The sequence below is a fragment of the Siniperca chuatsi genome, linkage group LG4 (assembly GCF_020085105.1).
Source record: "Siniperca chuatsi isolate FFG_IHB_CAS linkage group LG4, ASM2008510v1, whole genome shotgun sequence".
NCBI classification, from domain to species: Eukaryota; Metazoa; Chordata; class Actinopteri; order Centrarchiformes; family Sinipercidae; genus Siniperca; species Siniperca chuatsi.
This window is the reverse complement of record NC_058045.1, coordinates 8,840,333-8,868,210: the sequence shown is the minus strand read 5'-3', so window position 1 is coordinate 8,868,210 and position 27,878 is coordinate 8,840,333. Positions and strand designations below refer to the sequence as shown.

Sequence of the window (27,878 nt, the reverse complement as noted above, 5' to 3'; positions counted from 1 at the left end):
TCTTAATAAGCTACACTTAACAGTTCACTATTACTATGCACTATTACTTTATACCATACTTTATACCGCATTATTATCATCAGCCGGTAAACCCACTTTGTACTTCACACTTATTTTAATTTTATACTTATACCCAATTGGTACTTAATTTATTTTCTGACCTGTATTATAGTGTATTATATTTTTTGCTTAGTACTTCTATTCCTGTGTGCACTGACGTGATAGTGAGCTGCTGTAACAAAAGAGTTTCCCCTCCGGGATCAATAAAGTATTTCTGATTCTGAATGCATCATGGTAAGTGCACATACCCTTTTGCATAGTTATAAGGGTTGCATGACATTCCACACCAGGGGACATGGTAATACATCACTCTAATTTACTGCAGTAAAGCAGTAAGCATATGGGGTTATGGTGGACAGTTCGTTATAGATGCCTTTGTAGTCACTCAATAAGAGAAAATGTCCCTACCAACATGGTCCGAAATGAACACCCACCAAAAACGGGTAGATTTTGCATTTGGCGAGTAAATCTCAGAAGTCTATCCGCCACACTAGCAGGTAAAAGTTTGTACCAAAATAGTCATGTTTTGCAGCCAGAGACTGCTGGGCTGTTGTATAACTTGCAGTTTCTTCATTTACGCACTATACAACCACAGCGAAGCAATATAAGTTGCTTACAGTTCGCCAGCATATTTTCTCTGCTGTTAAAACCCACTAGCTTTGTGCTAACTACTGCAATGTATAACAGCAACAGAGGAAGTTGTTCTTCTTCTACTACTTGTGCTTCAAAACTCTCAGCTTATTCAAAGGCACAACCTGGTGGCAGAAGCCATTGACACATTGAAACATTAGTACTGCATAACATACTAAATTATGAACACTGGATCCTGGAAAACATGTTAGATCAGTACATCTTGGAATATGAACATTACCTTCCTTGAAATGAATTTCAAATCCTGCTAAGTGAATTATATTGAATTAAATAAATTATATAAACAGGTAACAGAAGGAAATACCCAAAATAATAAACATAAACAATCTTGTAAATATCAATAGACCTCTAACACATGTAATAAAACATCTGGCATGATGGCTCAGAGGAAATGACTCATGTTTGTCCCTATACAGTGTAGACATGTGCACCATATGTGTTTTTTACACGCATCTAAACAGTGCCGCAAAACTGTAGTGCTTGAGATGGTCTGAGGCGAATTAATTAATTAATTTTTCTTTGAGCATGTATACACTCTTGCCTACTCTTTGATATAACTTTGATATAGAGAAGTACATTATGTACTGAAACAAATGTATATGTGACACAAAAGGCAATTTATTATTTTGGCCGGTAAAAAATATACTTGGCCAGTGGATTTTTTTCATTCACCAGTCCCCTTGGCAGGTGAGTCAAAAAGTCAGACACTGCCTACCAAAGTGGATACAGTAGTAATGCAGAGTAAATTGTCCTAGAAGGTATCAAACACTGTGCTTTGCTGTAATGAAATGGCATGCATTGCCAATTAATAGGCCGTCAAAATGTACCCATATATATACTTCTTTTCATTTTAGCCATGACTAAAGTACCACATGAAAGAAAACTTGTGGTGCATGCATTAAGTCAGTATTTGCAAAGGAATCAAGAGTATCAAAGCTAAAAGATTCCAAAGTATTGGATAATTGGGAACTGATTATTAAATCCCATCCCCAGTTCCGCATAACATCATTCTTTCATCCCACTTCTGTGCATATAAATATCTATCCAGACTTTCTTTCTTGTTTTAAATCTGTAGCCAACCTATGTGCAGAGCAGTACAGGCATGTGTGAAGGGATACCAAAGAAAAATGGTGCCGTTGGTCTGCCCCAAGACCGCACAAAGTGCTCTGCTGCCAACAGTGCCTCCAGTAATTATAGGCCAGAGCTGTGGAGACTGTTGCTCTCCAGGCTAAACTGAAACTAAACCCCCCATTTCATGGTTGGTATTTGCTCTTTTCAGTACATGAGTACTCCATGTTTAAAAACTGTTATTTTTGGGCTGTAGCTTGAATCTCTTCTGTTTATAGTACAGCCTGACTGAGTTGAAATATAGAATAACTGTCCAGCATGTAAAGCCAGTAGTAACTTTGAAGACTGTTGTTGACACTGCAGCTCTTCTCTTTACTCATATTGTCTAATGTCTTGTTTAATCTCTGATGCTGTTAATATATTTGATTAATATATTGACAACATACTCTCTACAGCTTCTGAACTTCCCACCGCTGTAACTCACTGACAGTATAATCAAATAACTATCGATTTTTCCATCTCTAAAGTGTAGGTTATGAGATAGGAAGCTGATTAAAATGACCCTGTTGAAACAAGAACCTGATTTAGGATTTACTAGTAACAGTGAAGCTTATGATTCTTACTGGAAAGTTTACTGAGCCTTCCACCCCCAGGCCATCCAGATCACACACAACACTGACCAGGCTCTACTTAACTGGAAAGTTGCTGTTGTTGTAAAGGCCCCAGTTCTTGGACTCCTCCTCTCCAATGATTGTGTGGTCCGTGTCCTGGTGTTCTAATCATGTTAGGGTGGAAGTGACTGTGGGCTGCTGTAATTGTCCAACAGGATGGGTGGGTGGCATCTTCTGTACCTCTGTCAGTAGATGTTGAGTGGAGAATGGCACAACAGCTTGCTGGAGCCTGTAGATTTGGGTAATTTTTATGTATTTGGCTTTTAATGATTTTGAAAATCGGCACACACTAATCTGCGTCTAAATTGCTCTTTTCTCCTTTTATTATAAGTCGTTCTCAAAGCTAAAGCTGTGGTGCTCTGAAAAGGAAATAGGTATTTTTTTCTGTGGACCTTTTGCTATTGGTACTGTATGTAGCATCTTTCTGCCTTTGTTTGGGGCCGTAATGCCATACGTTGTCTTTTCATGGGGTACTTAAGCTGTTATTTTTCCTATAAGCTCCATCTATTTGTTTTTGTCTGTATTTTGGTGTGCCATGAGTGCTTGTTCATGTATTCTTGTTGGACCAGGTTTCACAGTTTTACAGTTGGGACCAGTTTTTGATTGATGAATTCCTCCTTTGGCGCAGTTTGCTAATATTATTTCCATATTGTGTATCTGTCCTGTCTCCACTCAGTATTCCCATTTCTACACAGCCAATACAAACTCTACCAAATGTTCAAATGTTTTTCAGGTGAAGAGTTCTCTTAACCCTTTACAGCTGGAGTTCTTTGAAAATATGTTTGGGTTTTCAGGGCAAAACGATGCATATCCATTAACCATTTTTAAAGATAGATCAAGTATTATTGATGGGCTTATTTTTACTGCCATGTATATGTACTGTTTCTAACACTGAACACCCCCTCTCCCTCCCCTTCCCAATTCTCAATAGTCATAATGAGCGGAAGGTGACCTGCAAGCATCCTGTCTCAAGCTTACCCTCACAAGACAACTGCATCTTTGTTGTCAACGAACAGTAAGTCTCTTGTTTTTGCCTTTAGAATGCCACTGGGTAGCATTTTTGAGCTCTATAATATGCTGTTGCAACTCCTGATGTGTAGGCAAGATTGCACAAGTCTGTGCCTTGTCACTCTCTATTTGCATTTCTGCCCTTTCAGTTCAAAGCCTCTTCTATTCAGTGCTTCCTCAGTTATCTATCTTCATAAGCAAATTCTTAGAAATAAGAACTAACCTACCGTATGGAAATGTCACTTTTTAGATATTTCGTAGATACTCATATTATTAAGGAGAGTTTATATATTGCATAATTGGGCTGCTGTTTTATACAAGTGCCAAGGCAGGGTTAATAATCTTGACGCTAAGGGCTGACAATAAAAAGGCCATTGTGTCATGTTTACATCAGCTAGTGGGAATGCAATGATTCACAGTTCATCCCTCGTCTGACCTGGAGTTCATGGCCTTTTCAGTTGTCGTAAGTACAAGAATATGTCCCCCAACAATGTTATGTCCTTGTGATCATCTACACTGCTTTTAGCACAAGAGTCATCACATTTCATCTTGAACTTTCACTTCAAGGAGAACGACTCGTGAATCTGTCAGGCTAAAGTTAGTGCCTTTCCACCTTAGGAATCATCAGTACTCCCATTTTCAGTTTTACCCACCTTTTACTCAACCCTATCCATGGGCCAGTCATAGTTGTGTGGACAAAGTCAGGTCCAGAGGTTTGCAGGATATCCAACACAGAAAAACCCAAAAGAGGGCAGATGCTGATCTATAACTTTGGCCTCCTTTGCAGATTCCTGCTCAAATTTACTTCTGTGTCCCAATCTGTAAGCGCACTAAATATACATGAACTATACTGTTTTCATCACAACCCACACCATGACACTAGCCTCAACTTTCATCTTCCACCCTAGCCATCCTAGCTTAATGTTGCGCAGCGTGTATCAGCTCCACTCAGTTTCTCACTTCCCTCAGAAACTCCTGTCATAGCTGATTCTCTGTAATGTTATGTTGTTGCATTGAAGTCATATCACAACTGGTGTCAATTATTTTACAGAGCAGTGAATGCTAATTAAAATGTTCTGCTTCAAGATATAAAATTTCACTTCCATGTGGGAAATTGTGGCCAAACTCCAATAACTAGTGGAGGACGAATTCCCTGATGGCCCACCATGGGCACCAGTTTCAGCTTTTTTCAATATGTGACTTAGAAATTAAAATCCTGGTTTTACTAGAATATGATTTAGTGAGTATTTTGTCTCACCAAATTCTTATGAGATGCATTCTGTTCAGCAGAGATGGAATAATTGGAAGATGGTTGTGAAGAAGCATGTTGTGCCAGAACTGTCACACTGCACTCTCTTGACACATTCCTCCCCTCCCCTGTTACTCTCACATCTCTGCTGTTTTTTACGCTCACAAGGCATAACATGCCACTGCAAGATGAAATCTAATTTAGCTATTAGTCTTTTATTGTTGTAAGATAATCTGCAAAATGAATCTATATCAGATGTACTAGAGGTCAACTTTGGGAACGCAAATTCAAAGTGATAAACCTTCTACTTAAATCAATGTTTTATTTATTTTTTGCATTTCATCCAACAGTTGGCTCTGTTTTAGTGGGGGAAAATCTTCACCCTGGATGAGTAATAAAAGGCAAAGAAGGATTTAAGCTGCCATAGGGATAAAGAGGCCAGGCTGAAAATCACTGCCTAATCTGCTCTGCACTTTAAGTAAATTTTGGCATTATAATTTTCAGTACCAGTCTAGTATAACATATAAAGAACATAAACTCAACCTTCCTTAAGACTATAAGTAATATAAAACACAACACAGCTAAAAGGTAAATATGAGTAATTCAGATAAAGGAAACCTAGATTAGTTTTGAGTTAATATATTTCGAAAGAAAGAAAGAAAGAAAGAAAGAAAGAAAGGAAAAGAAAATGAAGATCTGCCATGAGTGTGAAACTTATTTACGCATCCATGAATTATGAATTGCATAATTGTGAGAGGGGGGCAACCTCCACTGAGGCAATGCATAACAGGTTAAAAGAGAGGCAAATATACTGTAGCTGTAATGCACGGTGTTAAGGATAGTTAACAATGATCAGGACAGACTCTCGATTGGCTGCTCAGTAAGAATGACTCTATCACATGCTTAAAAAGTTTTGATGCAGATAAGCAAAACTCCTTTGACCTTGAACACAACCAGAACAGGTGAATCAGTGATGTCTGGGCCTTGTTGCCCTTGTCACAATTATTGTATGATCCACTTCAAGGTTCAGTCTGTCAGTTTAGTTTTGTGAAAGTGGTATTGTTACACATGGATAAATGCATGGTAGGAACACACAGAGCAGCGGACACGGTGTTGTTATTGAGGGAACAATTTAAGATATTACTTATACATTAGCTTCTCCTAATCTGCCTTAACTATGGGTTATAAAATGACATACAGTGGTGTGAAAAGGTTTTTACCCCCTTCCTGATTTGTTTGTCACACTTAAATGTTTCAGATCATCAAACAAATTTAAATGTTAGTCAAAGATAACACAAGTAAACACAAAATGCAGTTTTTAAATGAAGGTTGTTATTATTAGGGAAAACAAAATCCAAACCTACATGGCCCTGTGTGAAAAAGTGATTGTCCCACCTGTTAAAACACAACTTAACTATGGTTTATCACACCTGAGTTCAATTTCTCTAGCCACACCCAAACCTGATTACTGCCACCCCTGTTCTCAATCAAGAAATCACTTAAATAGGACCTGCCTGACAAAGTGAAGTAGACCAAAATGTCTTCAAAAGCTAGACATCATGCTGAGATCGAAAGAAATTCAGGAACAAATGAGAAAAAGTAATTGAGATCTATCAGTCTGGAAAAGGTTCTAAAGTCATTTCTAAAGCTTTGGGACTCCAGCGAACCACAGTGAGAGCCATTATCCACAAATGTCAAAAACATGGAACAGTGAACCTTCCTAGGAGTGGCCGGCCGACCAAAATTACCCCAAGAGCGCAGCGCCGACTCATCCAAGAGGTCACAAAAGACCCCATAACAACATCCAACAAACTGCAGGCCTCACTTGCCTCAGTTATGGTCAGTGTTCATGACTCCACCATAAGAAAGAGAGTGGGCAAAAATGGCCTGCATGGAAGTGTTCCAAGACGAAAACCACTGCTGAGCAAAAAGAACATTAAGGCTCGTCTCATTTTTGCCAGAAAACATCTTGATGATCCCCAAGACTTTTGAGAAAATACTCTGTGGACTGACAAAAGTTGAACTTTTTGGAAGGTGTGTGTCCCATTACATCTGGCGTAAAAGTAACACCGCATTTCAGAAAAAGAACATCATACGAACAGTAAAATATGGTGGTGGTAGTGTGATGGTCTGGGGCTGTTTTGCTGCTTCAGGACCTGGAAGACTTGCTGTGATAAATGGAACCATGAATTCTGCTGTCTACCAAAACCTCCTGAAGGATAATGTTTGGCCATCTGTTCGTGACCTCAAGCTGAAGCGAACTTGGGTTCTGCAGCAGGACAATGATCTAAAACACAACAGCAAGTCCACCTCTGAATGGCTGAAGAAGAACAAAATGAAGACTTTGGAGTGGCCTAGTCAAGGTCCTGACCTGAATCCTATTGCGATGCTGTGGCAAGACCAACCCTCCAATGTGGCTGAATTACAACAGTTCTGCAAGGATGAGTGGGCCAAAATTCCTCAACAGCGCTGTAAAATACTCATCGCAAGTTATCGCAAACACTTGATTGCAGTTGTTGTTCACACAGGGCCATGGTTTGGATTTTGTTTTCCCTTAATAATAACAACTTACATTTAAAAATAGCATTTTGTGTTTACTTGTGTTATCTTTGCCTAATATTTAAATTTGTTTGATCTGAAACATTTAAATGTGACAAACATGCAAAAAAATAAGAAATCAGGAAGGGGGCAAACACTTTTTCACATCACTGTATACAAATACATATCTATATCTATATCTATACACATCTGTCACTCAGACTTACACTCTCAGCTATGCTGTGATGTAGGTTACTGCTCAAGTCATGGCTCAGTCCCACCTTTGATGGGGTGAACCACCTCAGTGAATGTCAACCTCAGCATTCTGCTGTCATTACTGTACATGTCTGTGTCTATTTTTAGTGGTCCTCTTGATCATAAGTAAGCTGACAAGAAATTTTTGTATATTCACATGTAAAACATGTTTACCAAAAATTTAACTGACCACGTCTGCAATAATGACTTATTTCAAGAGCGTGATATTAAGTGCAATTTGGGTTGGGTGATATGACAATATAAAATGCTGTAAAAATGGCTTTACCATGCAGATTTTACTGTGGAGTTTATACCTTGGTAGCTATCCCTTTTAATGTCTGGATGTATTAGTCCATTATAGGCAATGTTAAAAAACAATCAGAATCAGAAATACTTTATTGATCCCCGGGGGGAAACTCTTTATGGCATTTAATTTGCTAAATTTTTTTAATATTCATAAACATACATTGATAATGCAATAAAAAATTTTGCCCACTCCTAAGTGCAATCTGTCCAGGTTAGCGGTAGTTGAAAAGACAGCATAGTAGGATGATACATAAGCTAATCAGCGCTGGCCACTATTAGCATAATTCACATTACAAACACGATGTAGTAAATTTGCAGCAGGAGAAAGTTACTGATGGTGGACGGGAGAGTTCAAGTAAAAGTGTTACTGTATATATCAACCAGTTTCCCTGTTAACTTGTGATTGGGTCAGTTAGGCTATCTCTGTGATCTCCTTATCGTTTTCTTCTTTTTTGGAGTCCTTGCTTTGAGTGAAACTACGCCTACAACAAGGAGTATTCAGTTATATTTTTAATGCAGAAACAGTTTATCAAAACCGAGATCCAGGTTTTTGAAATACAAACACCTGAGATTGAAATACTTAAAGAATAACATTATAACAATTGGGATATTTATGTTCATGTAACTGATGTAACCTTTTTCAGACAGTTTTGGATATGGTCAAATGTATAGATTCAGTACATAACGGCACAATATACTGCCTATGTGCAGCTGGTCTTCAAAACCCCTCATTTTTCAAAATATTTGAGCTTTCATTCTCAACAAATTTGTCTTTCCTCTGTTTTGTAGTGTGAATTGTGGAAAATTGTGTCACCCAGCGTTTAGCAGGTAATACACTATTAGGTGCAAATGGATAAATGTGTGTTCTCCACATTTGTTTTTTATGTAAAACACAAACATGTCTGTCTGTTAATAATCCTTGTTGTTGCACACTAACAACAGACTGTGGGTGTTTTTGAATGGTGTTTTGCCTGATGTCCTGTTATGCATTTGCATTCCAAAGTCCTGTAAGGTGCACTTTGCTGTCTGAACCATTTGTTGTGTTCATCTAAACCTTTATGAACAACTAACCGCAGAGAGATCATTACTAATTTTTTCTGAGTTGAAGGTCAAGCTGTACATCCTTGATGAAAGCTGAGCTTTTGTACAAAACTTTTATATCCCTGCCATTCAGTCAACTTTGTTGGCAGTTTACTTATTTCCCAGGAGGCTTTCAATTTGCTCTCATGTTTGGTTGCAGGGTCCTAACAAAAGGTTTCTTTATAGTAGGCCAAAAGTAATCAAAAAGTATGATCATTGTGCACTTTGTGATACACAACTCAATTAAGTGTTCATTTTGTTTTGACAATCTGTCAAAAACTTGACTTTGTGAACACACCTTCATGCTCTGTCCCTTATGGATGTACAGGCTACATGAACACAGGTAAGAGTCCTGACTCTGTTCCTTTGCTATGCTAAAGCTGGGTGATAAGACCAGAAAATCTAAATCATGAGCATTTTACATATTTACTTGATATCAACAAACTGACAATACATTTAAAGAATGATTATAAAATATAAATTATTATATTAGATACAGCAGAATGTTAAAAAAGAACGACTGTACGTCTGCATAACATAATGTACTGGACAATCGTGTTTTAAATATGCTAAACTACCAAAGCTTTAGCATTAGCTCTCATGTTCCATGCTGCCTGATTTTAAAACACAGTTTAGAGCAAAAGTGAGAATTTTGACTTACAGTTTTTGGGGGGACAGCTCTTGAAAGCATCATGCTTTTACAGAACATAGTGACAGGAGTGAAATTAGGTTGGTAAATATTGTTGTTTGGTTTATCACCCAGCTCTGTGCTACATTGCATCTGTAAACCTGTAAATGTATACACTAATATCTTGATCTGTGGATGCTTGCCTTGTCTTCTAGTCTTTTGTTCGTTAAAAAGATAAAGGTCAGGTTCACCACCAAACAAAAGTGTTTGAAAGCAGCATTTCTTTAGAAATGCTGTGTGGTCAATTTAAAATGCACCCTCAGCCACTCAGTTCAGTGCCCCAGTATGCTTAGAGCGCCAAGCTTCAGTGGCAGTGTAATCCCTCCTCACTCTTTTTGCACACACAGACCCACATGCTCACACAGGCACACAAAATCCATGCAGGACCAGGCAGTGATGTGACACTTTAATGCATAGGGGTTAGTCTTAATATGTGGAATTTATAAAAGGGCTTTGTCTTGTGGTGTAGCCTATAAGACAATATGAGAACATGGTGGTTGTTTATGTACACATCTCAGTCTGAATTTTTTAATTAATTGTTTTTATTTAACACATACCATACAAATAATTTAATGTTACTCTACCATAGTTGTTATAGCAGTATTAAAGTAAGTGTAGTGTATGTTGAGCTGGGAAGTAAATTAATACTATTGTTAACTGTTTTTAGGTTGGAATCATATTGTGAAGATATGATAAAACAGTCATATTGTAATACACAATATAACATATTTATATAAACGTGCAGATTTTATTAGAAAACAGAGAAAATTAGATATAAATCTTTTAAGCAATGTTTCTTAAATGTAATGTTTTACATTACGCATTTAGTTAAAATCCACTGACTTCTCACTTGTACAGCCTAAAGCCCTTCGTTTTAGGACTGGGTACAGTCTTCTTTCCTGAGGCAGCACAGTGGATAGCACTTTCATCTCGCAGTAAGAAAGTCCTGAGTTTTATCTGTGGGCCTCAATGTGTGGCATTGGCATGTTCTCTGTGTGTACTCCTTGGTGCAGCAGTCTCCTCCAGCACACCATAAATAACATATATAAACAATCCACTGTATTATTTGCTCATAAACTAAGCTATATAACTAAGCCATTTCTCGGCTTTGGAAGTAGATAGTTTTTTTTGGAGATAGACCATTACATGTCCCTTTCAGGCTTCAATTTGAGATTTATTGATTTTGATGTTCACATGGAGCTGTTGTAAATACAAAGATGGTGTTGTTTAGCTCTGGTATTTTGCTACAACTATTACTGTGTCCGTACGTCTTATCCACTGTGGGCTGGTGCTTTTTTTGCGAGACAAGCACCAACCTAAACAAGAAAATAATATTTTAAAGCAGACAAACATTCAAGACAGCATGTTGTGGATATGAACAGTGACATAATCCATGCAGAGTTTTCATGCTAACATTTAGAGGTTGGTGCAAAGTTTCATTTCAAAATATAGATTTGAAAAAATTTTTGTTCTCCATTGCGTGGGTGCATTGTATTTTACTGTAAGTGGTTGAGAAATAAATACTGGAGAGGCCCAGATGGGGAATGCTTTGGAATAAAGAGTTGTCCTCACATCAACAATTCACATCATCCAGGCTTTATTTACAGTATTTACAAGTACTTTGTATTAGCACAAGATTCATTTTTCAAGAAATTTTGCAATTGAGATTTAAGCAAGCCTACACTGTCCAAGTGGAGAATAGTGCTGAAGCGATTAGTCTTTTATTTTAGTTGTTTATTTTATTTTTTTTGTCATAGTAATTGAATATCTTTGGGTTTTTGACTACTGGTCAGACCAAACAATCAATTCGTCAGTAATCGTCACCTTGGGCTTCAGGATATTGTGATGGCAATTTTTCATAATTTTCTGACATTTCATAGACCAAGCAATTCATTGGTTAATTGAATAAATAATTGGCAGATGAATCGATAATGAAAATAATCATTAGTTTTAGCTCTAGTTGAAACTGTGTAAGTAGTACAATGTAGTACTTTCAGCCACCATGTGTAGAGCTCAATGCTTTATCATTGTGTATCTATTAATAGACAAAAGTACCATTATACAATTATTAGGCTATATGTTCTTGGCATGATGTTGCTTTTCATTTGTAAGGTTTTTAAAGCTGTGCATGAGGGCTGTAATACAGCATCATTTCCACTGTTGTTTTCTATCTCCCTTTAGTCGCAGGCCAGCTCTTACACTCAAGCAGCTGATTTGAAACACTCACTACTTTTCAGTTTCCCTGCATGCAGATTGATTATCAGGTCCAAACTAATTATCAACAAAGCCCCGATACAAAGAGACACACAGCAGTTTAGAGCCTGGAAATGGTCTGTTGGCCAAATAGAACATCAAATAGAGCAATATCTTTTTCACAACAAAGTCAGTCCACTTTCTCCACCCCTCCCAACCTTTGTGCTTCGATGGCAGGTCGACACACCATTGATAATGGTTCACTTAAGATTCCGCCTGTCACTGGAAGTGCTGAAAATCTTTGGAGCTCATTTTCTAGAGGAAGCTCGTTAGATGGAGAAAAAGGCAAATCTCAGTGGCAACTCATCACTCTGCACAAGCAGCTATTTTAGAGTAGTGAGTTGAAAATTGTGTGCACTTAAACTCAAGAGAGCATTAGTCACCCACTTGTCCACCCAATGACTTCCCTGATAGGGTCTCCAGGGATGTGTCATCTCTTCACTGAGCCCCCTTATGTATTAAGTCACTAAGTTCACAGCGAGTGAACTCTAATAATAAGAAAAATTGTCTTTCGTATAAGAAATTCTCTTATTGACCTAGCAATCTTATGAGCTCAAGTACATAATAGTAAGATGTTGCTGCTTCTTGCAGCTAAGCCTTTAACCCTGTAACAAACCATGTTACTTTTCCTCTAAATGCAGGTAAGACAAAGTCGGTTTGTGATTGTCATTGTTTTGTCTCATCATTTTTTTGAAGGGTCTGCAGGTAGTATCAGACCTGTCACTATGCTGCACGGGAATGATCATCCTGTGTGTGTTGCCTGCTGTTGTGAGCCGAGCTGATGTTATCCCTTGTGATCCCTTTTCGTGTTTGTGCACCTTGAGTATAACAGCATGGAGTCTGAATTGTCAAACCCCTTTTAAATTGACTTTGAGTTTCCTTTTTTGAAGTTTTGTCTTTGTGTCTAACATATGGTTGGATTGAAAGATTGATCTAAGTGGTATAGATGGATGGAAAGTATATGTAGATGATGAATGGATTGATTATTTATTATCAAATAAGTGCTTCATTTATGCTGAATGGTACCATATAATCTGGAATCTAGAACGTTAGATCACTGGTCAAATTGTAGGTAAGATGGGGGAGTTTGCTGTACAGGGTTGTCAGTTTCTGTCCTTATTTAGTGACCTGTACATCTGAGAGATTACACTTTTTCACTTCTGCAGTATTTCTGCTCTACTCTGGTTTTCCTGTCTTGTTCCCTCTAGACTACAACATTGTCCTACATTCTTTAGGAAAGGAACATCTCTATGCTCCAGAGACAACTTATTTCACAAGGTGTTCTATTCTATGGCAAATGTATTGGACTTACTATGCTTTCAACTTTTGCTTTAAAAACTTTTGCCTTTTTAGAGGCATCCTGATCTGATTCACTGCTGTATTTCAGTATGTGAGGCAGAGTTTGCAGACCATTTAAAGCTGTTTGAGAACTGGGAATGTATCTGCAGTGACATGGTGGGAGTAATTGGCTTGATTCATAGGCCCATGTTGAGATCTCATTATAACAGAGTTTGAACTTCAGAGGCAGTAAAAGACAAAAGACAATAAAGTCTGCTTCCTCCTATTCTTCTTTTATCAAGGTCATTAGACATAAATCGGTAGTCTATATTTCTGATTATATTGACTGATTATTTGCCTATATGCTCTTGGCATGCTTTGTTTCTTTTGTTTAGATCTGCTTCTAAAGTGCCGGCGAATGAAAAGAAGGAACGACCACTAAGCACCATGAGTGAGGCATCCAACTACACAGGCGTCTCGGACTACGCCGTAAATCCCAGTAGCCCAGCAGGAAGAGTGAGTGACACACATGAAGACAGGCTTACCATGCATGTCTGTTGGAAAATAATGGAAAACCAACAGGATCATATTTTACTGCCTTGAAATGTTCGAAGTCTAGAAAAATGTTTTTGTTGTTGTTTTTCACTTTGCTGTTTACTCATTCATACTGTATTTCTAGCCCTCAAGACCTTCCAAAAAGGTTCATAACTTTGGGAAGAGATCTAACTCCATCAGGAGGAATCCCAGTGCCCCAGTAATCAAGAGAAACTGGCTTTATAAACAGGTGAGAAAGATTATATGACTTAAAGTAAAACTTTACATTTAGTCAGATAAACCATATAATGTGCTGAGAAGCAGAGTAGGTAACTTGGCATCATTTTTAGCAGGTGCTACCAGTGTGGCTTTATGGATGGCAATGCCATTCTCTGTCGGTCGAGACTGAAATGTCTCAACAACTATTGGATGGATTGCCATGAAATCCGGGAACAGACATTCATGTCCACCTAAAGATATATTGTAATAACTTTTCATCTAGCGCTAATTTTTTATTTGCCATTTATGACCCAATACCTGCACAACTAATGACATTCCCATCAGCCTTAACTGTATTTTGCGTTAGCATGCTAACATTAGCAAATGTTAGCATGCTAAATCACAAAACTAAGATGGTGAACATGGTAAACAGTATACCTGCAAAATGTCAACATTGTCATTGTGAGCTTGTTAGTATGCTTACATTAGTATTTAGCTGTAATTGCCACTGTGCCTAAGTACAGTCTCACAGAGCTGCTTGCATGGCTGTAGAGTCTTGTTAAATTGAAGTTAGTACATACATAGTGCATACAAAGCAATGAAATCCTACAATGCACTAATATGAATGTGTATAACATACATAATTTGCAGATGGTGCAGTCCCTCAGTCCAGGAGTGTTCTATCGTAGAAAAGGTTTCAGTCGTAGTCATCTGGACACTGTTTTCAGAATCAAGACGTTTCTGCTCCCATCCGGAAGTTATTCTCACAATTGAGAATGACTTCCGGATGGGATTATGTATGTTATACACATTCATATTAGTGCATTGTATGTTTGCATATGTTTGTTTGATAAATGTATTTATAATATAATTGATATACAAAAATTAGTATTAGAAAGATATTTGGGAAAAGTGTATGAATTTAGCTTAGAACAGGAGGTCATCTTGTGATGCAAACTTTATATTTATCCATCCATTATTATATACCATATGTTTATACTTTTTAAACATAGAACAAGGGTAAGGTCTCCCTCTCCAGCATTTGCAGCAACAGTCTTAAGATAAGCACAAAGGAAGGTTTCTGATGTCTTACGGGATCTGACCATATCTTTGTCCAGTGTTTCTGCTCAGCCAGTCATCCAGCACGGGCAGTGTTTGAATACTAATCCCTCATCACAGCTCCCTGGTTACTTACAGCAGGGTGAAAAGGGGGTGCTTGAGGCAGCTCTTGGCCAGACAGGACTCTCTCATGCTTCCGAAGTGGGAAACTCATTTAGTTTTGATTGCAGCCTCCCGGCGCAGCTTTGTGAACACATGATGGCTTCCTTTGGTACAGCTGCCAGCTGCTATTTCTTTGGGGACCTCAATCAGGGTGACATAGATCAAGCACAAGACTCACAAATCTGCACCCTGAAAAAAAGCTGGATTTGCACTTTTATTTTCCTGCCTCATTGAAACCTGGAAGCTATTGAAGCCCTTGGCTGAGGAAAAGCTGCAGCCCTCCACTTGATCCATTGGGAGTACAAAATGCCACAGTGATTGATGTGATGGTGAAAGTCTCGTTTTTTTCTTCCCGCCTGAACAGAGCAAGATCTGACAGAACTTTTGATAAAGTTTATTCATGAACACATTGTAAAATGAGTGGTTAAGACCTTGATAGAATGTAGGGAAGGTGATGAATTAATGGATGCAATAAGATGAACCTTTTTGTTACATTTCTCATGTGCCTCCGTTATGAACTTACTGAGCAGCATCTGGTATTGTGATTTTTTTGATACTAATGTGTTAAACATGCTGGTTCATGGAAGTGAATTTCCATTTAAAGTAAACTGCAGCCCACATGCTGTTTGACCATAATGACAGAGTTGTTGAGGTCCCTCCCCCTACTTTTGTCTTCGGGTGGAATCCACGATTAAGGACTCTGCTCAAGTTTTTCAATAAAGCGAACAGGGGAGTTAATACCCTTTTCCTCACCCTTCATCCTTTTCAAATTGCAGCCTGAAAACCCCTTTGATCACAGCATTGTGATACCAAAGAACAACTTCAGCAAAGGAGGTTTACTTTTGTTGCCCATTGAACAACAGACTTTCTTCTTAAAGTGAAAGCTGTTTATTTGGTTGATATTATATACACAGTGGAGCACTCTCTTTATTCTTATATTTATTCCATACCAGAAATCAAATGTTTCCCATGAACTAAACAAATGACCTTTACTCCATCTCAGGTCAAAATTATGTAAAATTTGAGTGGCAGAAATTTTGCAGTACAAAGTGGATGAGTTCCAGTCTATCGATTAAAGCATGTATTTACTTACAGTCCAAGGAGGCATTTTAGACAAGAAATATGTGACCTGACAATACATACCTGTCAGTCAGTTGGAAGCATAGCATAGCAAATTTGACAACTATTTGACATAATTCAAACTTCAAAATACAAATTAAAAAGTAAGTGATTGCCCAGTCTATTAAGCTACATATAGAAAACAGTTAATTACATGGAAGGAATTCAACTAATTATATCCGAGGAGGTGAGTGGACTACAGCAAGTACTTTTTCTTTGTCATTTCACATCCATTCCCACTAGTTTGTGGAGTAACTGTTCCTTATTTTCCCCTTTGTTCCCTCTGGTGTCTTTTCAGGACAGTACAGGGATGAAGCTGTGGAAAAAGCGGTGGTTTGTGCTGTCTGATCTGTGCCTCTTCTACTACAGAGGTACGTCCTGTCCATTCAGCTACCAACATGTTTAATTAGAATTGCACTGATTACAACAATAGTGGTTTTTGATTAGTAGTTCAAAGTGCTGTTGTGACTTTCAGAGCCACAAGCTGTGCTTTTGGCAATTGTTAATATATCATGATCCAAGTCCCTGTGGTAAACAACCCGTCAGGAACAACAGAGGAGTCATATTAATTGAAATGGCTTTCCTGTCGTCTGATTTGCCATTTGAGAGAGAATTTTTTCCCCAAGCAAAGCCAGGGCTTTAAACAAGGCTTGGATGCAGCCATAATGTTAAAAGAGAAAGCATAGCAGGAAATTGGATTTAACACTAATGTTAAGTCATGAAAAAAGTTTCCAGGGATGATGCTGTTTTTATACAGTGGTTGCATACTAGCGTAATTCTTGGATTCAGTTACATTCAACAAAATTGATCTTGCTGATATTTAAAGAACCACTTGTAATTCCACATTGAGACCACTATTATATTAGAACTGTGATCATCCTTTTGAATATGTGTGGTATTTACATGGTTCTTTAATTTAGTGAAGACAACCCATACTTCCGTAACCAAGCACTAAAAGTTTCTATTTTGACTGAAGTGGAAACTTGAATTAATTTTTATTTGATCTGTTTTTTTTGTTTGTTTTTTTTAAAGCATCTTAATCAGTCATGTTTTTTCATGATAGGCTTATTGTGGGAGTCCCAGTCCAGTCTTAAAGTTTTCCATTAAATTATTAAAATCTGGCTATCCGTATAAACCTTCCTCTTTGCTACTATTGCACAGTAGGAAAACATTTGCAAGTGTTAGATGTGATCTTTTTTATAAGATACTATTGACTGAGCTGCTATTGACTGGGTATTTCAGCCTCTCTCATGCAGTACTAATGTTCATATCAAATATTGACACAGCTGTGTCCAGAGAACATTTGAGAGCTTTCCTATTGGGAAATAATTTAAATGAATACTGTGAATCATTGAGGCTGTAAGGTAACTGTAGTGTAGGTCTACTGTTAGGCTGCAGCTACAGAGAAAATATAAGTCTTGTCTGGCACAAGTCCACATATCACAATGCCCCCTGCTCACTTAATGCGGATACAGTCATCATTTATGCTGATCAGAATGACATCTAGTCTGTGTTATTTCTGGTGTCTGCCAGTCCTGTCGCCTTCTTTCCGCCCACTGACTAACAAAAGCCACAGACAGCAGCAGACCCAAAGGCTTTATCCAGACAGACATGTTGAGAAATCCATCCATCAGCAGAGAGTGGGCAGAAAGGTCATGAACTGTGTTGCCCCTCAACTAGACACAACTGCTATCTGCTGTAGTTATCAGACTATTATTGTGCGCTCGGGGTCACCCACTATGTTAACTTATGTTCAGAGACTATTCTGCTGAATCCTCTGTGTTTGTGTGTGTGTGTTAGAGAGAGAGGCAGAGACACAGAGAATTGATGAATAAATAAATGTGGGGCCAGTGGGCTGCAGGTACCCCTGATGCTGGCGAATATATCAATGCATTAATCCTTTAGACTTCAGTAATGGAACCAGGGCTTTAACATAGCTCAGGGGCAAACACTTTTACCTCTAAACCACCAGAGGCTGACCAGAGTTCAGCTATCACTTGTTCCCCCAAATATTATTCAACATGAGCCTTATTCATACCAGTTACTACCAGTATGTGTTAAGAGACTTTTACATAACATCCCCAGTCAACACACACAAACATGCACACATACCAAGCATACAAAGCACATGCACATATTGGACTGCAGCAGTAACTTCCCTGATATATTTTGTTTTCCTACACTGTTTTGGGTAAGCAGTGCAGATTGCTTATATCAAATTAGCAGGTTAAGCAATTCTCTGCTTAAAACTCGGGACTCAATCTAATCCCCCCTGTGGAGAGTGCTCCATTGTCAATGTGGAGCCCTGTCTGCTAATTTAATGAGGATTAGAGCAGCCTAGCTGCATAGGACATTGAATCAATCACTGATTGGCCTCTGCTCATCTGACCAACACACTACTCTTTTAGTTTTTATCCTGCATTCCACTTGGTTTGTCTCTGGCCTTTTTATGTTTACAAATGAGTGTTCCACATAAGAGTGTAGTGTCATAGACAACTTGAATTTGACTGACAGAAATAGCTCCTAATGCATTGTGTTGACTTGGTTTTTCTCTGCAGATGAAAAAGAGGAGGGCATACTTGGCAGCATCCTCCTACCAAGCTTTCATATATCCATGCTGTCTGTGGATGATCACATTAACAGAAAATATGCCTTCAAGGTCAGTGCATGTTTTCATTGCTGTCTAACTTTGTTAGACTGCACATTTTATGGTTGAGTACATTTAGAGCATAGAAAAGTCAAGCATTAGTGTTAAAGCTCTAATAAAATAAGCTGATAAGAGCTGAATCTAGAAAGCTCCCATAAGGTACTTTTGATCACTGGTATAAATATTTTTTTGCTGTGGTGGTCTTATATTCCCACCACGTTTTCTTAAGCATATAAACCAACTTAGAGGTTTACTTTGTTTTGAATATGTTTTGTCTTTACTTTTGAAATAATTTACAATTGGTTGACAGTGAAGTAATGTATGTCATTTTTTTAAACTGCACACTGCTATTGCTAAGAAAGTGCTTGCCAACAGATATGTCTGTATTGGCTACTGCCAGTGGTGTAGTACTAGAGCATTGCAGAACTTTTAGTTGACTCGGAAACCCCAAGTTACAGAGGCATATTTTATGGTATCTCAGTGGTGTGTACAGTATTTGACTGTGGGACCTTCATAAACCATAAGAGACAACAAAGTTGACCTGCCAAATACAGCCAAACACAGACGCCCAGGAGTCTGCTCAAGGTCTCTCCAACCACACAGCCCACTCCTTTTCAAACTTAGACTCATGCTGAAAGAGAGGGAGTTGAGGTAAAGAGAGAAACATGAGAGCAGGGCACGACCTCTTCAGTTTACAGTGATTCACTCAGGAATGGGATGACTTTTTGACTGCATATTTTTCATTCTAAACTTTTCCTGTCCCTTGTTGTTGTGGCCAAAATTGCCATGCCATTATAAGTACCTTATTTCTCAAGGTTATTCTGAAGTAATTGGAGTCTTTGGTTTTTCAGACATTGGTAAACAGGATATTGAGGTTGTTGACTTAACATTCTGTTTTTCTCTTTCTGTGTCTGGCTGCAACAATAAATTGGTTTGTTCACTGCAAGCGAACAGAGCAACTATGGAACAATGTGTCTGCCATACAATGCACTGCATGGTAAGTCCTACAGTATTGTGGCAGATTTACTTCCCTAATCTAGTGGTATGCATGAAACTCAGGTGACTCATTGTTTGAAATATGTGGTTGGTACAGATGCCCACACCCAGTAGTATTTTACAAGCCACACAATCACATAGCATTTTTCACCACTATTTGCTAAGAAATATGACATGCATTAAAGTGTCTCAACAGCTCTACATTCTTCTTATATGGTGATAAACCTACATAAAAGCAACCGACCTTGATTCACCACTCAGGGTTAAAGTGCTAAAAATCCCAGATGACTTGATGCTTTTCTCTTCTCTCTTTCAGGTAACTTTCTTTGTGTGTCACTGTTCTGTCCCCGATCCTGACCATTGTCAAAACAGGCGACACATCCCAACATGCGGACATACTATTTTTGCACTGATACAGCAAAAGAAATGGAGTCTTGGATGAAAGTAATGACAGATGCTGCACTTGTGCATGCAGAGCCAGTCAAAAGGTTTGTAAGAACATCACTAATATAGAGCCTGTATTTTATTTGAAGTTGGGATATTACTGTAGTTTTTTTTTTTTTGCTTTTGAATGGAGAAAAATACATTTAAAAAAGGAAATGAGGACAGTTCTTAAAACAAGTACGATTGACTTTGCATTCCTTGGTTCATTTCTCCATCCTGATTTTTCTTTTTTAGGATTTCTACTCTAAGCAAGTGCTTTTAAATCCCTCTGTTAAGCCTGTTAAGTTCTCAAGCAACAGTTCAACACCCGCTTTTGACATTTCTGGTCTGTGGGTTTGTTGAAGAAGCTGTGACTCTTTAATGTTATGTAACTATTTTTACTGTCAAAGTTTATTACACAAGTAACATACACAAGAATGCCATGTGCATGTGGGCATAGACGCACTGTGAATGCATGGTGCAGGTTGTTCAGGGGATGTTGTGCACAGCTGTGCTGGCTGATCAGGATCACTAACTAATCAGGATAGGGTTTTTTTTCCTTCCTTTTTTTTAAAACTGTGTTAAATGTCATTTGGCAGCCCGCCTGTCTAATGCCCTCCTTTTACATGGGCGAACAGAGGCGTAATGGTAGTGCTCTGTAATTACACAGAGCAGTAGTGCCTGAAATCCACTGAATAACACTTAAATAGGACAGTCTGATGTTGTTATACGGCTATTTAGTATAACAGTTTTGCAATATCTATATAGACTAAAGGCTATCCTAATTTCAAAGTATCTAGTGTCTTGTATTCTATGTACAGTATTACAAGTTATCACATCTTTTCATATTTTAAGCTGGTGGATAGTGTTAAAAAAGAACAAGATTCAGTAGCCAAAATCCATATCTATTAAGGACCTTTCCATTTAACTATTTCTACAATCTCTTCAAAACAGGTATGAGTTAATGCACACAAAACTTTCATAGGGCTAAATGTGTGCTCTACTGGGCTGGTGGAGCCACAGAGGGCTGGAGAAGACATTACGTGACTAGTGTTGCTATTTAAAAGGATACAAGTGGAAACTTTGAAGGAATGCCTTTCCTACTGCCCTCTTTTTGCTAACCCAGTGAGCTAAGGGGAATTTGCCAAACTTCGAAGCTGTGACCTTCAGTCTGTCTAAGGCCAAGGAGTAGTGGTGTCTGTTACCTCTGGAGACATCCCTAAGGACCACAAAGCTGTAGATAGGTCTTCTAGAGAGGAGGCAAAAGGGAGCCGCAAATGGATTAGCAGAGTCTGAAAAGCACCATTGTGATGTACCCAGCAGAGGCAGCGTTTTATTGGAGCTATCTGATTTCCTTTTACACGCCTGGCCTCCTCCAGCAGCTGGAAGACACATTGTGCACCTCCACCCATTTTCTTTGAACTTTCTTTTTGTTTCAGAGCTGCCCCCATTAGCAGGGTTCACAAGGGTAGTGCATTAGGTCTACAGTATATTTTATCCATACTTGATACAATGTCTCAAACACCTTTTACTGGTGATCTATGACACAGATGAGAATCCCAGCTGCCAATTGAATCTAATGTAGTTATCATCCTTCCATCTCTGTCCAAGTGATCTAATGTGTCTTGATTGCCCTGCTAACACAGGGTCTTAGATTTTTCTCATTATTATTCTAAGGCCTCCTCTCTGTCTTTATCAGGTTGGACAGGCTAAAAGTAGAGCAGTGTGGACCACAAGAAATCAACCATGTGGCCAACCACAGGCCGCCACTCACGCAGCCTGAAATCAAGAACAATGAACGCAACCGTGAGGCGGACCGTGAGCGCACTGCAGCAGTCACCTCCACCACAGCAGAAGAAGAAAGGAAGCAGCGAGACGCAGAGCGCTACGGCTTCCAGAAGGATGGGGCGGAGCGCGAGCGTCCACTCACCAAGATCAACAGTATCAAACTGCAGCCAGCCCAGGCAGCAGCCGTCAAGGCTAACATCACCTCACCGCAGACTCCGACAGAAATGGACGGGTCACACCGCAGCCCCCAGGTCAATGGATCTGGTGAGCAGTGTCCACCTGATGGGACTGGAGCCCCTCCTCAGCAAAGTCCCACCCATGAGCCAGACCGCACCCTGAGTAGGACCAGCTCTATGCAGCAACTGGAGCAGTGGGTCCGCACACAAAGAGGACGCAACCAGGACGATGACACTAGGAGGTTGGTTTAATTATATGACCTTATGCAGGTTTAAAAAAATCTTAATGGTTCAATTATTTCATTGTCTGATCTCAAAATATCTGTGCTGCAAGAGGAGAAAATATGTTATTGTTAAGAGTCAGAAACTTTTTCCTACTTTGACTTCAAGAAGCATCCTGCATCCCTCCTGTATCTTGAGACAGTTGGTTGAGATTAAACTCTCACCGTGTCTGTCTGACTGCCTGACTGCCCGTCTGTCAGTGTGTCTGTCTCTCCATATGTTTATCTCTCTGTCAGTTTGGCTTGTACCCCCTCTCACTCCTTGAATAAGTTTATTTTGAAAATAGACATACACACCGCTTTTAGCAATGCATGAATTTAAAAAGATTATTTTAGATACACCTGATTGCACCTGATTTCTGTAGTGGTGATATGCTTGTACACTCTCTCTCTGTTCAACTCTTTTAACAGTCTCTGTTTTTCATTACATGCATGTCCTCCAGTATGATGGTTAGTTTCCATGTAGTCAAAAGCCTTTTTTTAATGCTACTGGGTTTTACAGACCAGTGAGCGTTCTAGCCATGATCTGTCAGGGAGTCTTAATAGGAAGCTCTCTCGATGCCAGTTGCACTGACTTTGATCCCACTGTGGAAGTGGGGCTTTTCAAAAGCTTTGTTGTCACTGGAAAGGTCGTGTTTGTCCTGGGGAGGTTCTTGAGAGTGAAGGGTCCGAATTGAATATATAGAGAAGACTAGGCTAGAGGTGTTTTGCAACTACAAAGTTTTAAAAAGGCAAATCAAAAACGTTCACTGATTTCCAGTTTCATAACATGACATTGCTTTGATGAGTGAGTTAGCTAACAAGTTATAACTGGGTGTTTTTGTTTGATGTTAATTATAATAATAAAATGCAGAGAAATGAAAGTCTAATTTACTATAAACAACTTCTTCTCTACTTTCAACCTGACAGGTAGATCCTATTATGCAGGAAACAAAATCACGTTTTAGGAAAATAAAGAAATAAACAAATTAAATAATAAAGTAGTTGAAGAATTATTAAATTGTTGTACCTCCTTTGAGGGCCGATGGTGAAGACCTAATAAAATATATAGATATAAAAGCAGGTCTTTGCCCAAACTACATGTGAAATGAGTATCTCTGCTACGCATCTTTGTTATTAATTAATTAATTAATTAGTAAATAATACTACTAAACTATTTGACTTTCACTAAACACCAGTTGAAGAGTTTGTTTGTGTTAATCAAGTGAATAAGATCTCTTCAACTCCCTCATAATAACCTCTGTTTTTTATTTCTTCCAAGCATTACATCATACCAGACGCTGCCTAGAAACATGCCAAGCCATCGGGTACCCTATATGCCTCATTATGGCGATGGCTACTGCAGTATGCCCAGGAATAGCATGGCACAGCGGGACAGCATCTGCAGCATGTCGCCATCATTGTATGACCAGGCCTTGGGTCCCCCACCAGCTGACAAGCGGCGCTCCATGCGCGATGACACCATGTGGCAGTTATTTGAGTGGCAGCAAAGGCAGGCCTACACCAGGCAGCCGGGGCTCTACAGCAATATGGCCAGTCCCAAAACCATGATCAACCTGTCAGAGCATGCTGCACCAAGCCGCTCCATCCCCCCCTCTCCCTCCCACGGCTCCCTGTCCATGTATGGTGGCTACTCTCCAATGCGATCCTACAACATAAACAATGCTCGTTCAGAGGTATCCTCTCCCATCTACAGAAGAGACATGAGCATGGACAGACGGCACAGGCCACAACTCAACAAGGTCAGTTAAGGCACACATAACTGCTAAAGGGATGGTTCACCCACATAACAAAAAATCTATTTATCACTTACCTTTAGTAGTATCTAGTTATGCAGACAGTTATGGTTTTATTTGCTCAGATTTTGAGATATCCATCCCTGAGATAAAATGGAGGCGGGTGGAATTTGTTTGTGGTACTCCCAGCAATAAAAAATGTCATTAGAAAAAATAAACAGCAACATCTCTTTCCGTAGTCAGTGTTAGAACATGCTGTCAACAGTTTCCATTACAATTACCTTTTACAAAAGATTGTTGACAGCATGTACTTTGGATTATCCAGAATAACAGGGACTCTAAAGGCTTACTAGCTTTAGAGTGTTACAGTTTCCATCCATCAAGTAATTTTCGATATTTAGAGCAGCACAAACAAAATTCCATTCATCTCGTGTCATCTGTATTTGTGGTGACAGAAATCTGAGATGAATATCCCAATATTTTGGCAAATAAAACCAACTTTGTGTTTGGGTGAACCGTTTGGCTGTGACTGATTATTTTAAGCAATGCATAGTGTAAAATGACTGTTTTGTTTTTAATTCACTGTGTCCTGCAGTATTCCTACCCACCTGATAGGAGGTCTATGCCTGCAGGGATCCCAGTCCAGACTATCACTGCCCAGTCACTCCAAGGCAAAACAGTAAGTCATCATTTATGTTGTCCCCTTCTGTGTCGATCACTATCTTCTAACTGAATTTCTGTAATACACCACCCAGTAATTTAAAGTTTGAGCTCTACACACACTACACACTCATTTGGATTTAATTGGACTTCTGAACGACAAGGCTATTTTCACAACACCAACTACCCTCCCTTTCTCCCACTTTCTGTCCTTCATTTCCTTCCAAGACATTGTGACAGAATCTTTAGATACAGATTTAGGCAGAACTCTGATGTATGTTCCAAGTGGTTGGATTTAGTGCGTTGTTCACTTCAGGAGCTCCTTTGACTCGCTTCACATCAGTGGAGACTTAAAAACCCTGTCATTCACAACTCTCTAAGCCAGATCAGGAATTTATGTCAAACAGTGCTATGTCCTCATGGAGCTGGTAAAGTGTGAACTGGATTCTGTAATAAATGCTAAACTGTTCTTCTGTCTTGAATGGATGTGTAGAATTTGCATGCTGCTGACAGAGATAGCACCTCAGAGAATCTCATGGTCCTGAGCTGCATGAAAACTCAATACCTAGATAAAGCAACTGTTCACCTGTTGGGAGCCTGATACCTCTAAATCTCCTGTCCTGGTGTGTTGTCTCCTTTCCTCTCCCACTCCCCCTGCGGTGTGTCCCTGTTTCATTGTGGCTATATGTCCCTCCCTTCCTCCCTACCTTGCAGCCTGAGGAACTGACTCTGCTGCTGATAAAGCTGCGGCGGCAGCAGGCAGAGCTAAACAGTATCCGGGAGCACACTGTAGCACAGCTTATGCAACTAAACATGGATGGCGACAACCCAAAGGTCAGGCCCCCAGAGATGCCCCAGCAGGCTTGTGTGTTAGTGTGTGGTGTGAATGCCATCTTTCCCATTTCCATTATCCATCTCTATCCAGAGGATTTTTTTGGTATTCACACATGGCTGACTTAAGGAGAAAAGGCACTACAGTAGGCATTTTCTCCATAAAAGACTATTTTTTGGCTTGAAGTTGTCTGTTCATCATATTTAGGGATCGGCTAACTTGCTTTCAGCTTTTCTCAGAGCGTGTGAAATGTCTGGAAACAAAAATAATCTTATTTTACAACCTGCATGTGACTTTATATAGATCATCAGATCATAACATTTGATCCATTTCAGTCGGGCAAGCAGTTGACTGAGTTGTTTTACTTCCCTAAAGAGTCCAGACAGATGTTAGCCGGAAATTAAACTTAAAGCCATTGGCGAGCTTAAAGAGTGACCGGCTAAAGAGGTTAAGGCCAGTGGCATATGCAAAAGTTAATTCAGGATTTTAGCATTTTAAGTCTCTTCTTAGACGTCAGACTGCAGATTTGACTGTTCCTGATGTAGGTCAACCAGGCCTGAGGTGGAGAATGGTTGGGTGTGAGGGATTTAGGTTTATAATCACTTTTGCACTGTTTTTTACCCACTCCTCTGGCAAAGATTGTTGCCTTACCTTGAGTAGTTAAGTGGGCTAGTATCAAGATGCTCACACCCAGTTTAAGTGATGTAGTTTAAGTATTCTGTCAACCTCAGCTTACTGCTTTCTTTGTGTTTTGCTTGCATTTGGTCAAGTCTGTACATGGCCACTTGGTCATTATGGAGCTCTAGTCTTTCATATCCCATAATACACTCCTTCTGTTACCTTATATATATATCTGCTACCTAACCTTTTTTCTTCACCTAGATTGGATCTGCCTTCCTTTCTGTCCAGTTATCTTTAGGTATAATGTCTATGACGTGTGTGAGTGTGTGTGTGTGTGTGTCTGAGAGAGAGAGAGACCTTTACTTTTGTCTCACTCTCCTCTTGCATTTTCTTTCCTCTCCTTGCTGCTGACCTTAGAACGACATTCTGTCCCATCATCTCCAAAGGAACCTCATGTATTTGGACAATCAGGTGGGGTAATGCATGAGTACATGGCCCTATCTCCTCCTGTCATGAACTGAACTCATTTAATGCTATTATTATATTAATCTCTACTTTTTGCTAAAAAAGTTAATTGTTATATGCACAACTACATAGCATGAGTGTCACATACCACAGCATTTATAGCCTAAGCTAGTTTGCAATGCTCTTTCCTAGATGGGCATATTCATTCAGTCATTCATTAGTCTGAATACAAATATCTGGATATTACTATTCTGTATAGTTATATATATATATATATATATATACTGTATATAGTGTATAGTTACTGTATGGACAAGCTTTATGTCTTCATATACAGTGCATATAGAGAGGCATGTATCATGTCATTGAACTGTTAAGTGCCTGCAAAGAAATTTTAAACTCATCTGTTTTTTTTTTTATTGCTCTGGATTTACTAATTACAAAGTTCAATTTATAGTATACAGAGGCACAATAACATATTTCTAATAATAACTGTAGAGAAGATAATTTCATTTTTACCATTGCAAAATATGTGATTTTGTTCTTCACACTGAAAGTAAAGAGATGAGGCTTAACATTAACCATCTACTGCCTCATTCAGTACATCGCAACAATAGTGCTCGCTATATTTATATCATTATAATACATCAAAGTTTAACAGGAGCTTTCCACCGCTAATAAGTAAGTGTCTTAGAGCTTTGCACTACAATGTCTTCCTGATCCTGTTTGTAGGCATCTCTTATTGCTTCTCGTTGCTGTATCCATCCCTGTCCACTCTGGATGCACATGTTTATGTTTGAGTCTGCTTCATGAGCAAGAACAAGTGAGGTGTAACAACATTGTTGGTGTTGTCTCTGAAGTGAAGCACTGCTATAAACTGACACTTGCTATATCGCTCCTCTCCACACTGGACTAGATGAAGGAAAATGACCCTTTAATCGTCATGACTCACACTTTGATTGAGAACTCTGCCCCAAGGCCTCAACTTTACCACCAAGTAAGGCCAGCCAAAGGCTTTGCTCCGCCTCATCCTCACCAGTCGCTGTTGTTATTTT

General features: G+C 39.1%; 1 protein-coding gene across 30 annotated transcripts in view; it reads left to right on the top strand.

The window, feature by feature from the left end:
• Positions 1-27,878, top strand: part of LOC122874634 (pleckstrin homology domain-containing family A member 5-like) — an 87,951-nt gene that overhangs the window by 46,183 nt on the left and 13,890 nt on the right. For 10 of the 30 annotated variants that reach the window (XM_044192767.1, XM_044192759.1, XM_044192768.1 and 7 more), the window contains exons 4-16: positions 3,382-3,465; positions 8,596-8,634; positions 13,501-13,621; positions 13,785-13,889; positions 16,497-16,569; positions 18,757-18,857; positions 20,214-20,329; positions 21,964-22,470; positions 23,771-24,251; positions 24,841-24,924; positions 25,620-25,739; positions 26,776-26,829; positions 27,740-27,820. In XM_044192767.1, the coding sequence (XP_044048702.1) occupies positions 3,382-3,465; positions 8,596-8,634; positions 13,501-13,621; positions 13,785-13,889; positions 16,497-16,569; positions 18,757-18,857; positions 20,214-20,329; positions 21,964-22,470; positions 23,771-24,251; positions 24,841-24,924; positions 25,620-25,739; positions 26,776-26,829; positions 27,740-27,820 (1,966 nt within the window). Of the gene's footprint in view, positions 1-3,381; positions 3,466-8,595; positions 8,635-9,214; positions 9,249-13,500; positions 13,622-13,784; positions 13,890-16,496; positions 16,570-18,756; positions 18,858-19,136; positions 19,843-20,157; positions 20,330-21,963; positions 22,471-23,770; positions 24,252-24,840; positions 24,925-25,619; positions 25,740-26,775; positions 26,830-27,739; positions 27,821-27,878 lie in introns of those variants that run through there. The other 20 variants (XM_044192761.1, XM_044192760.1, XM_044192786.1 and 17 more) reach the window with 11 other exon arrangements.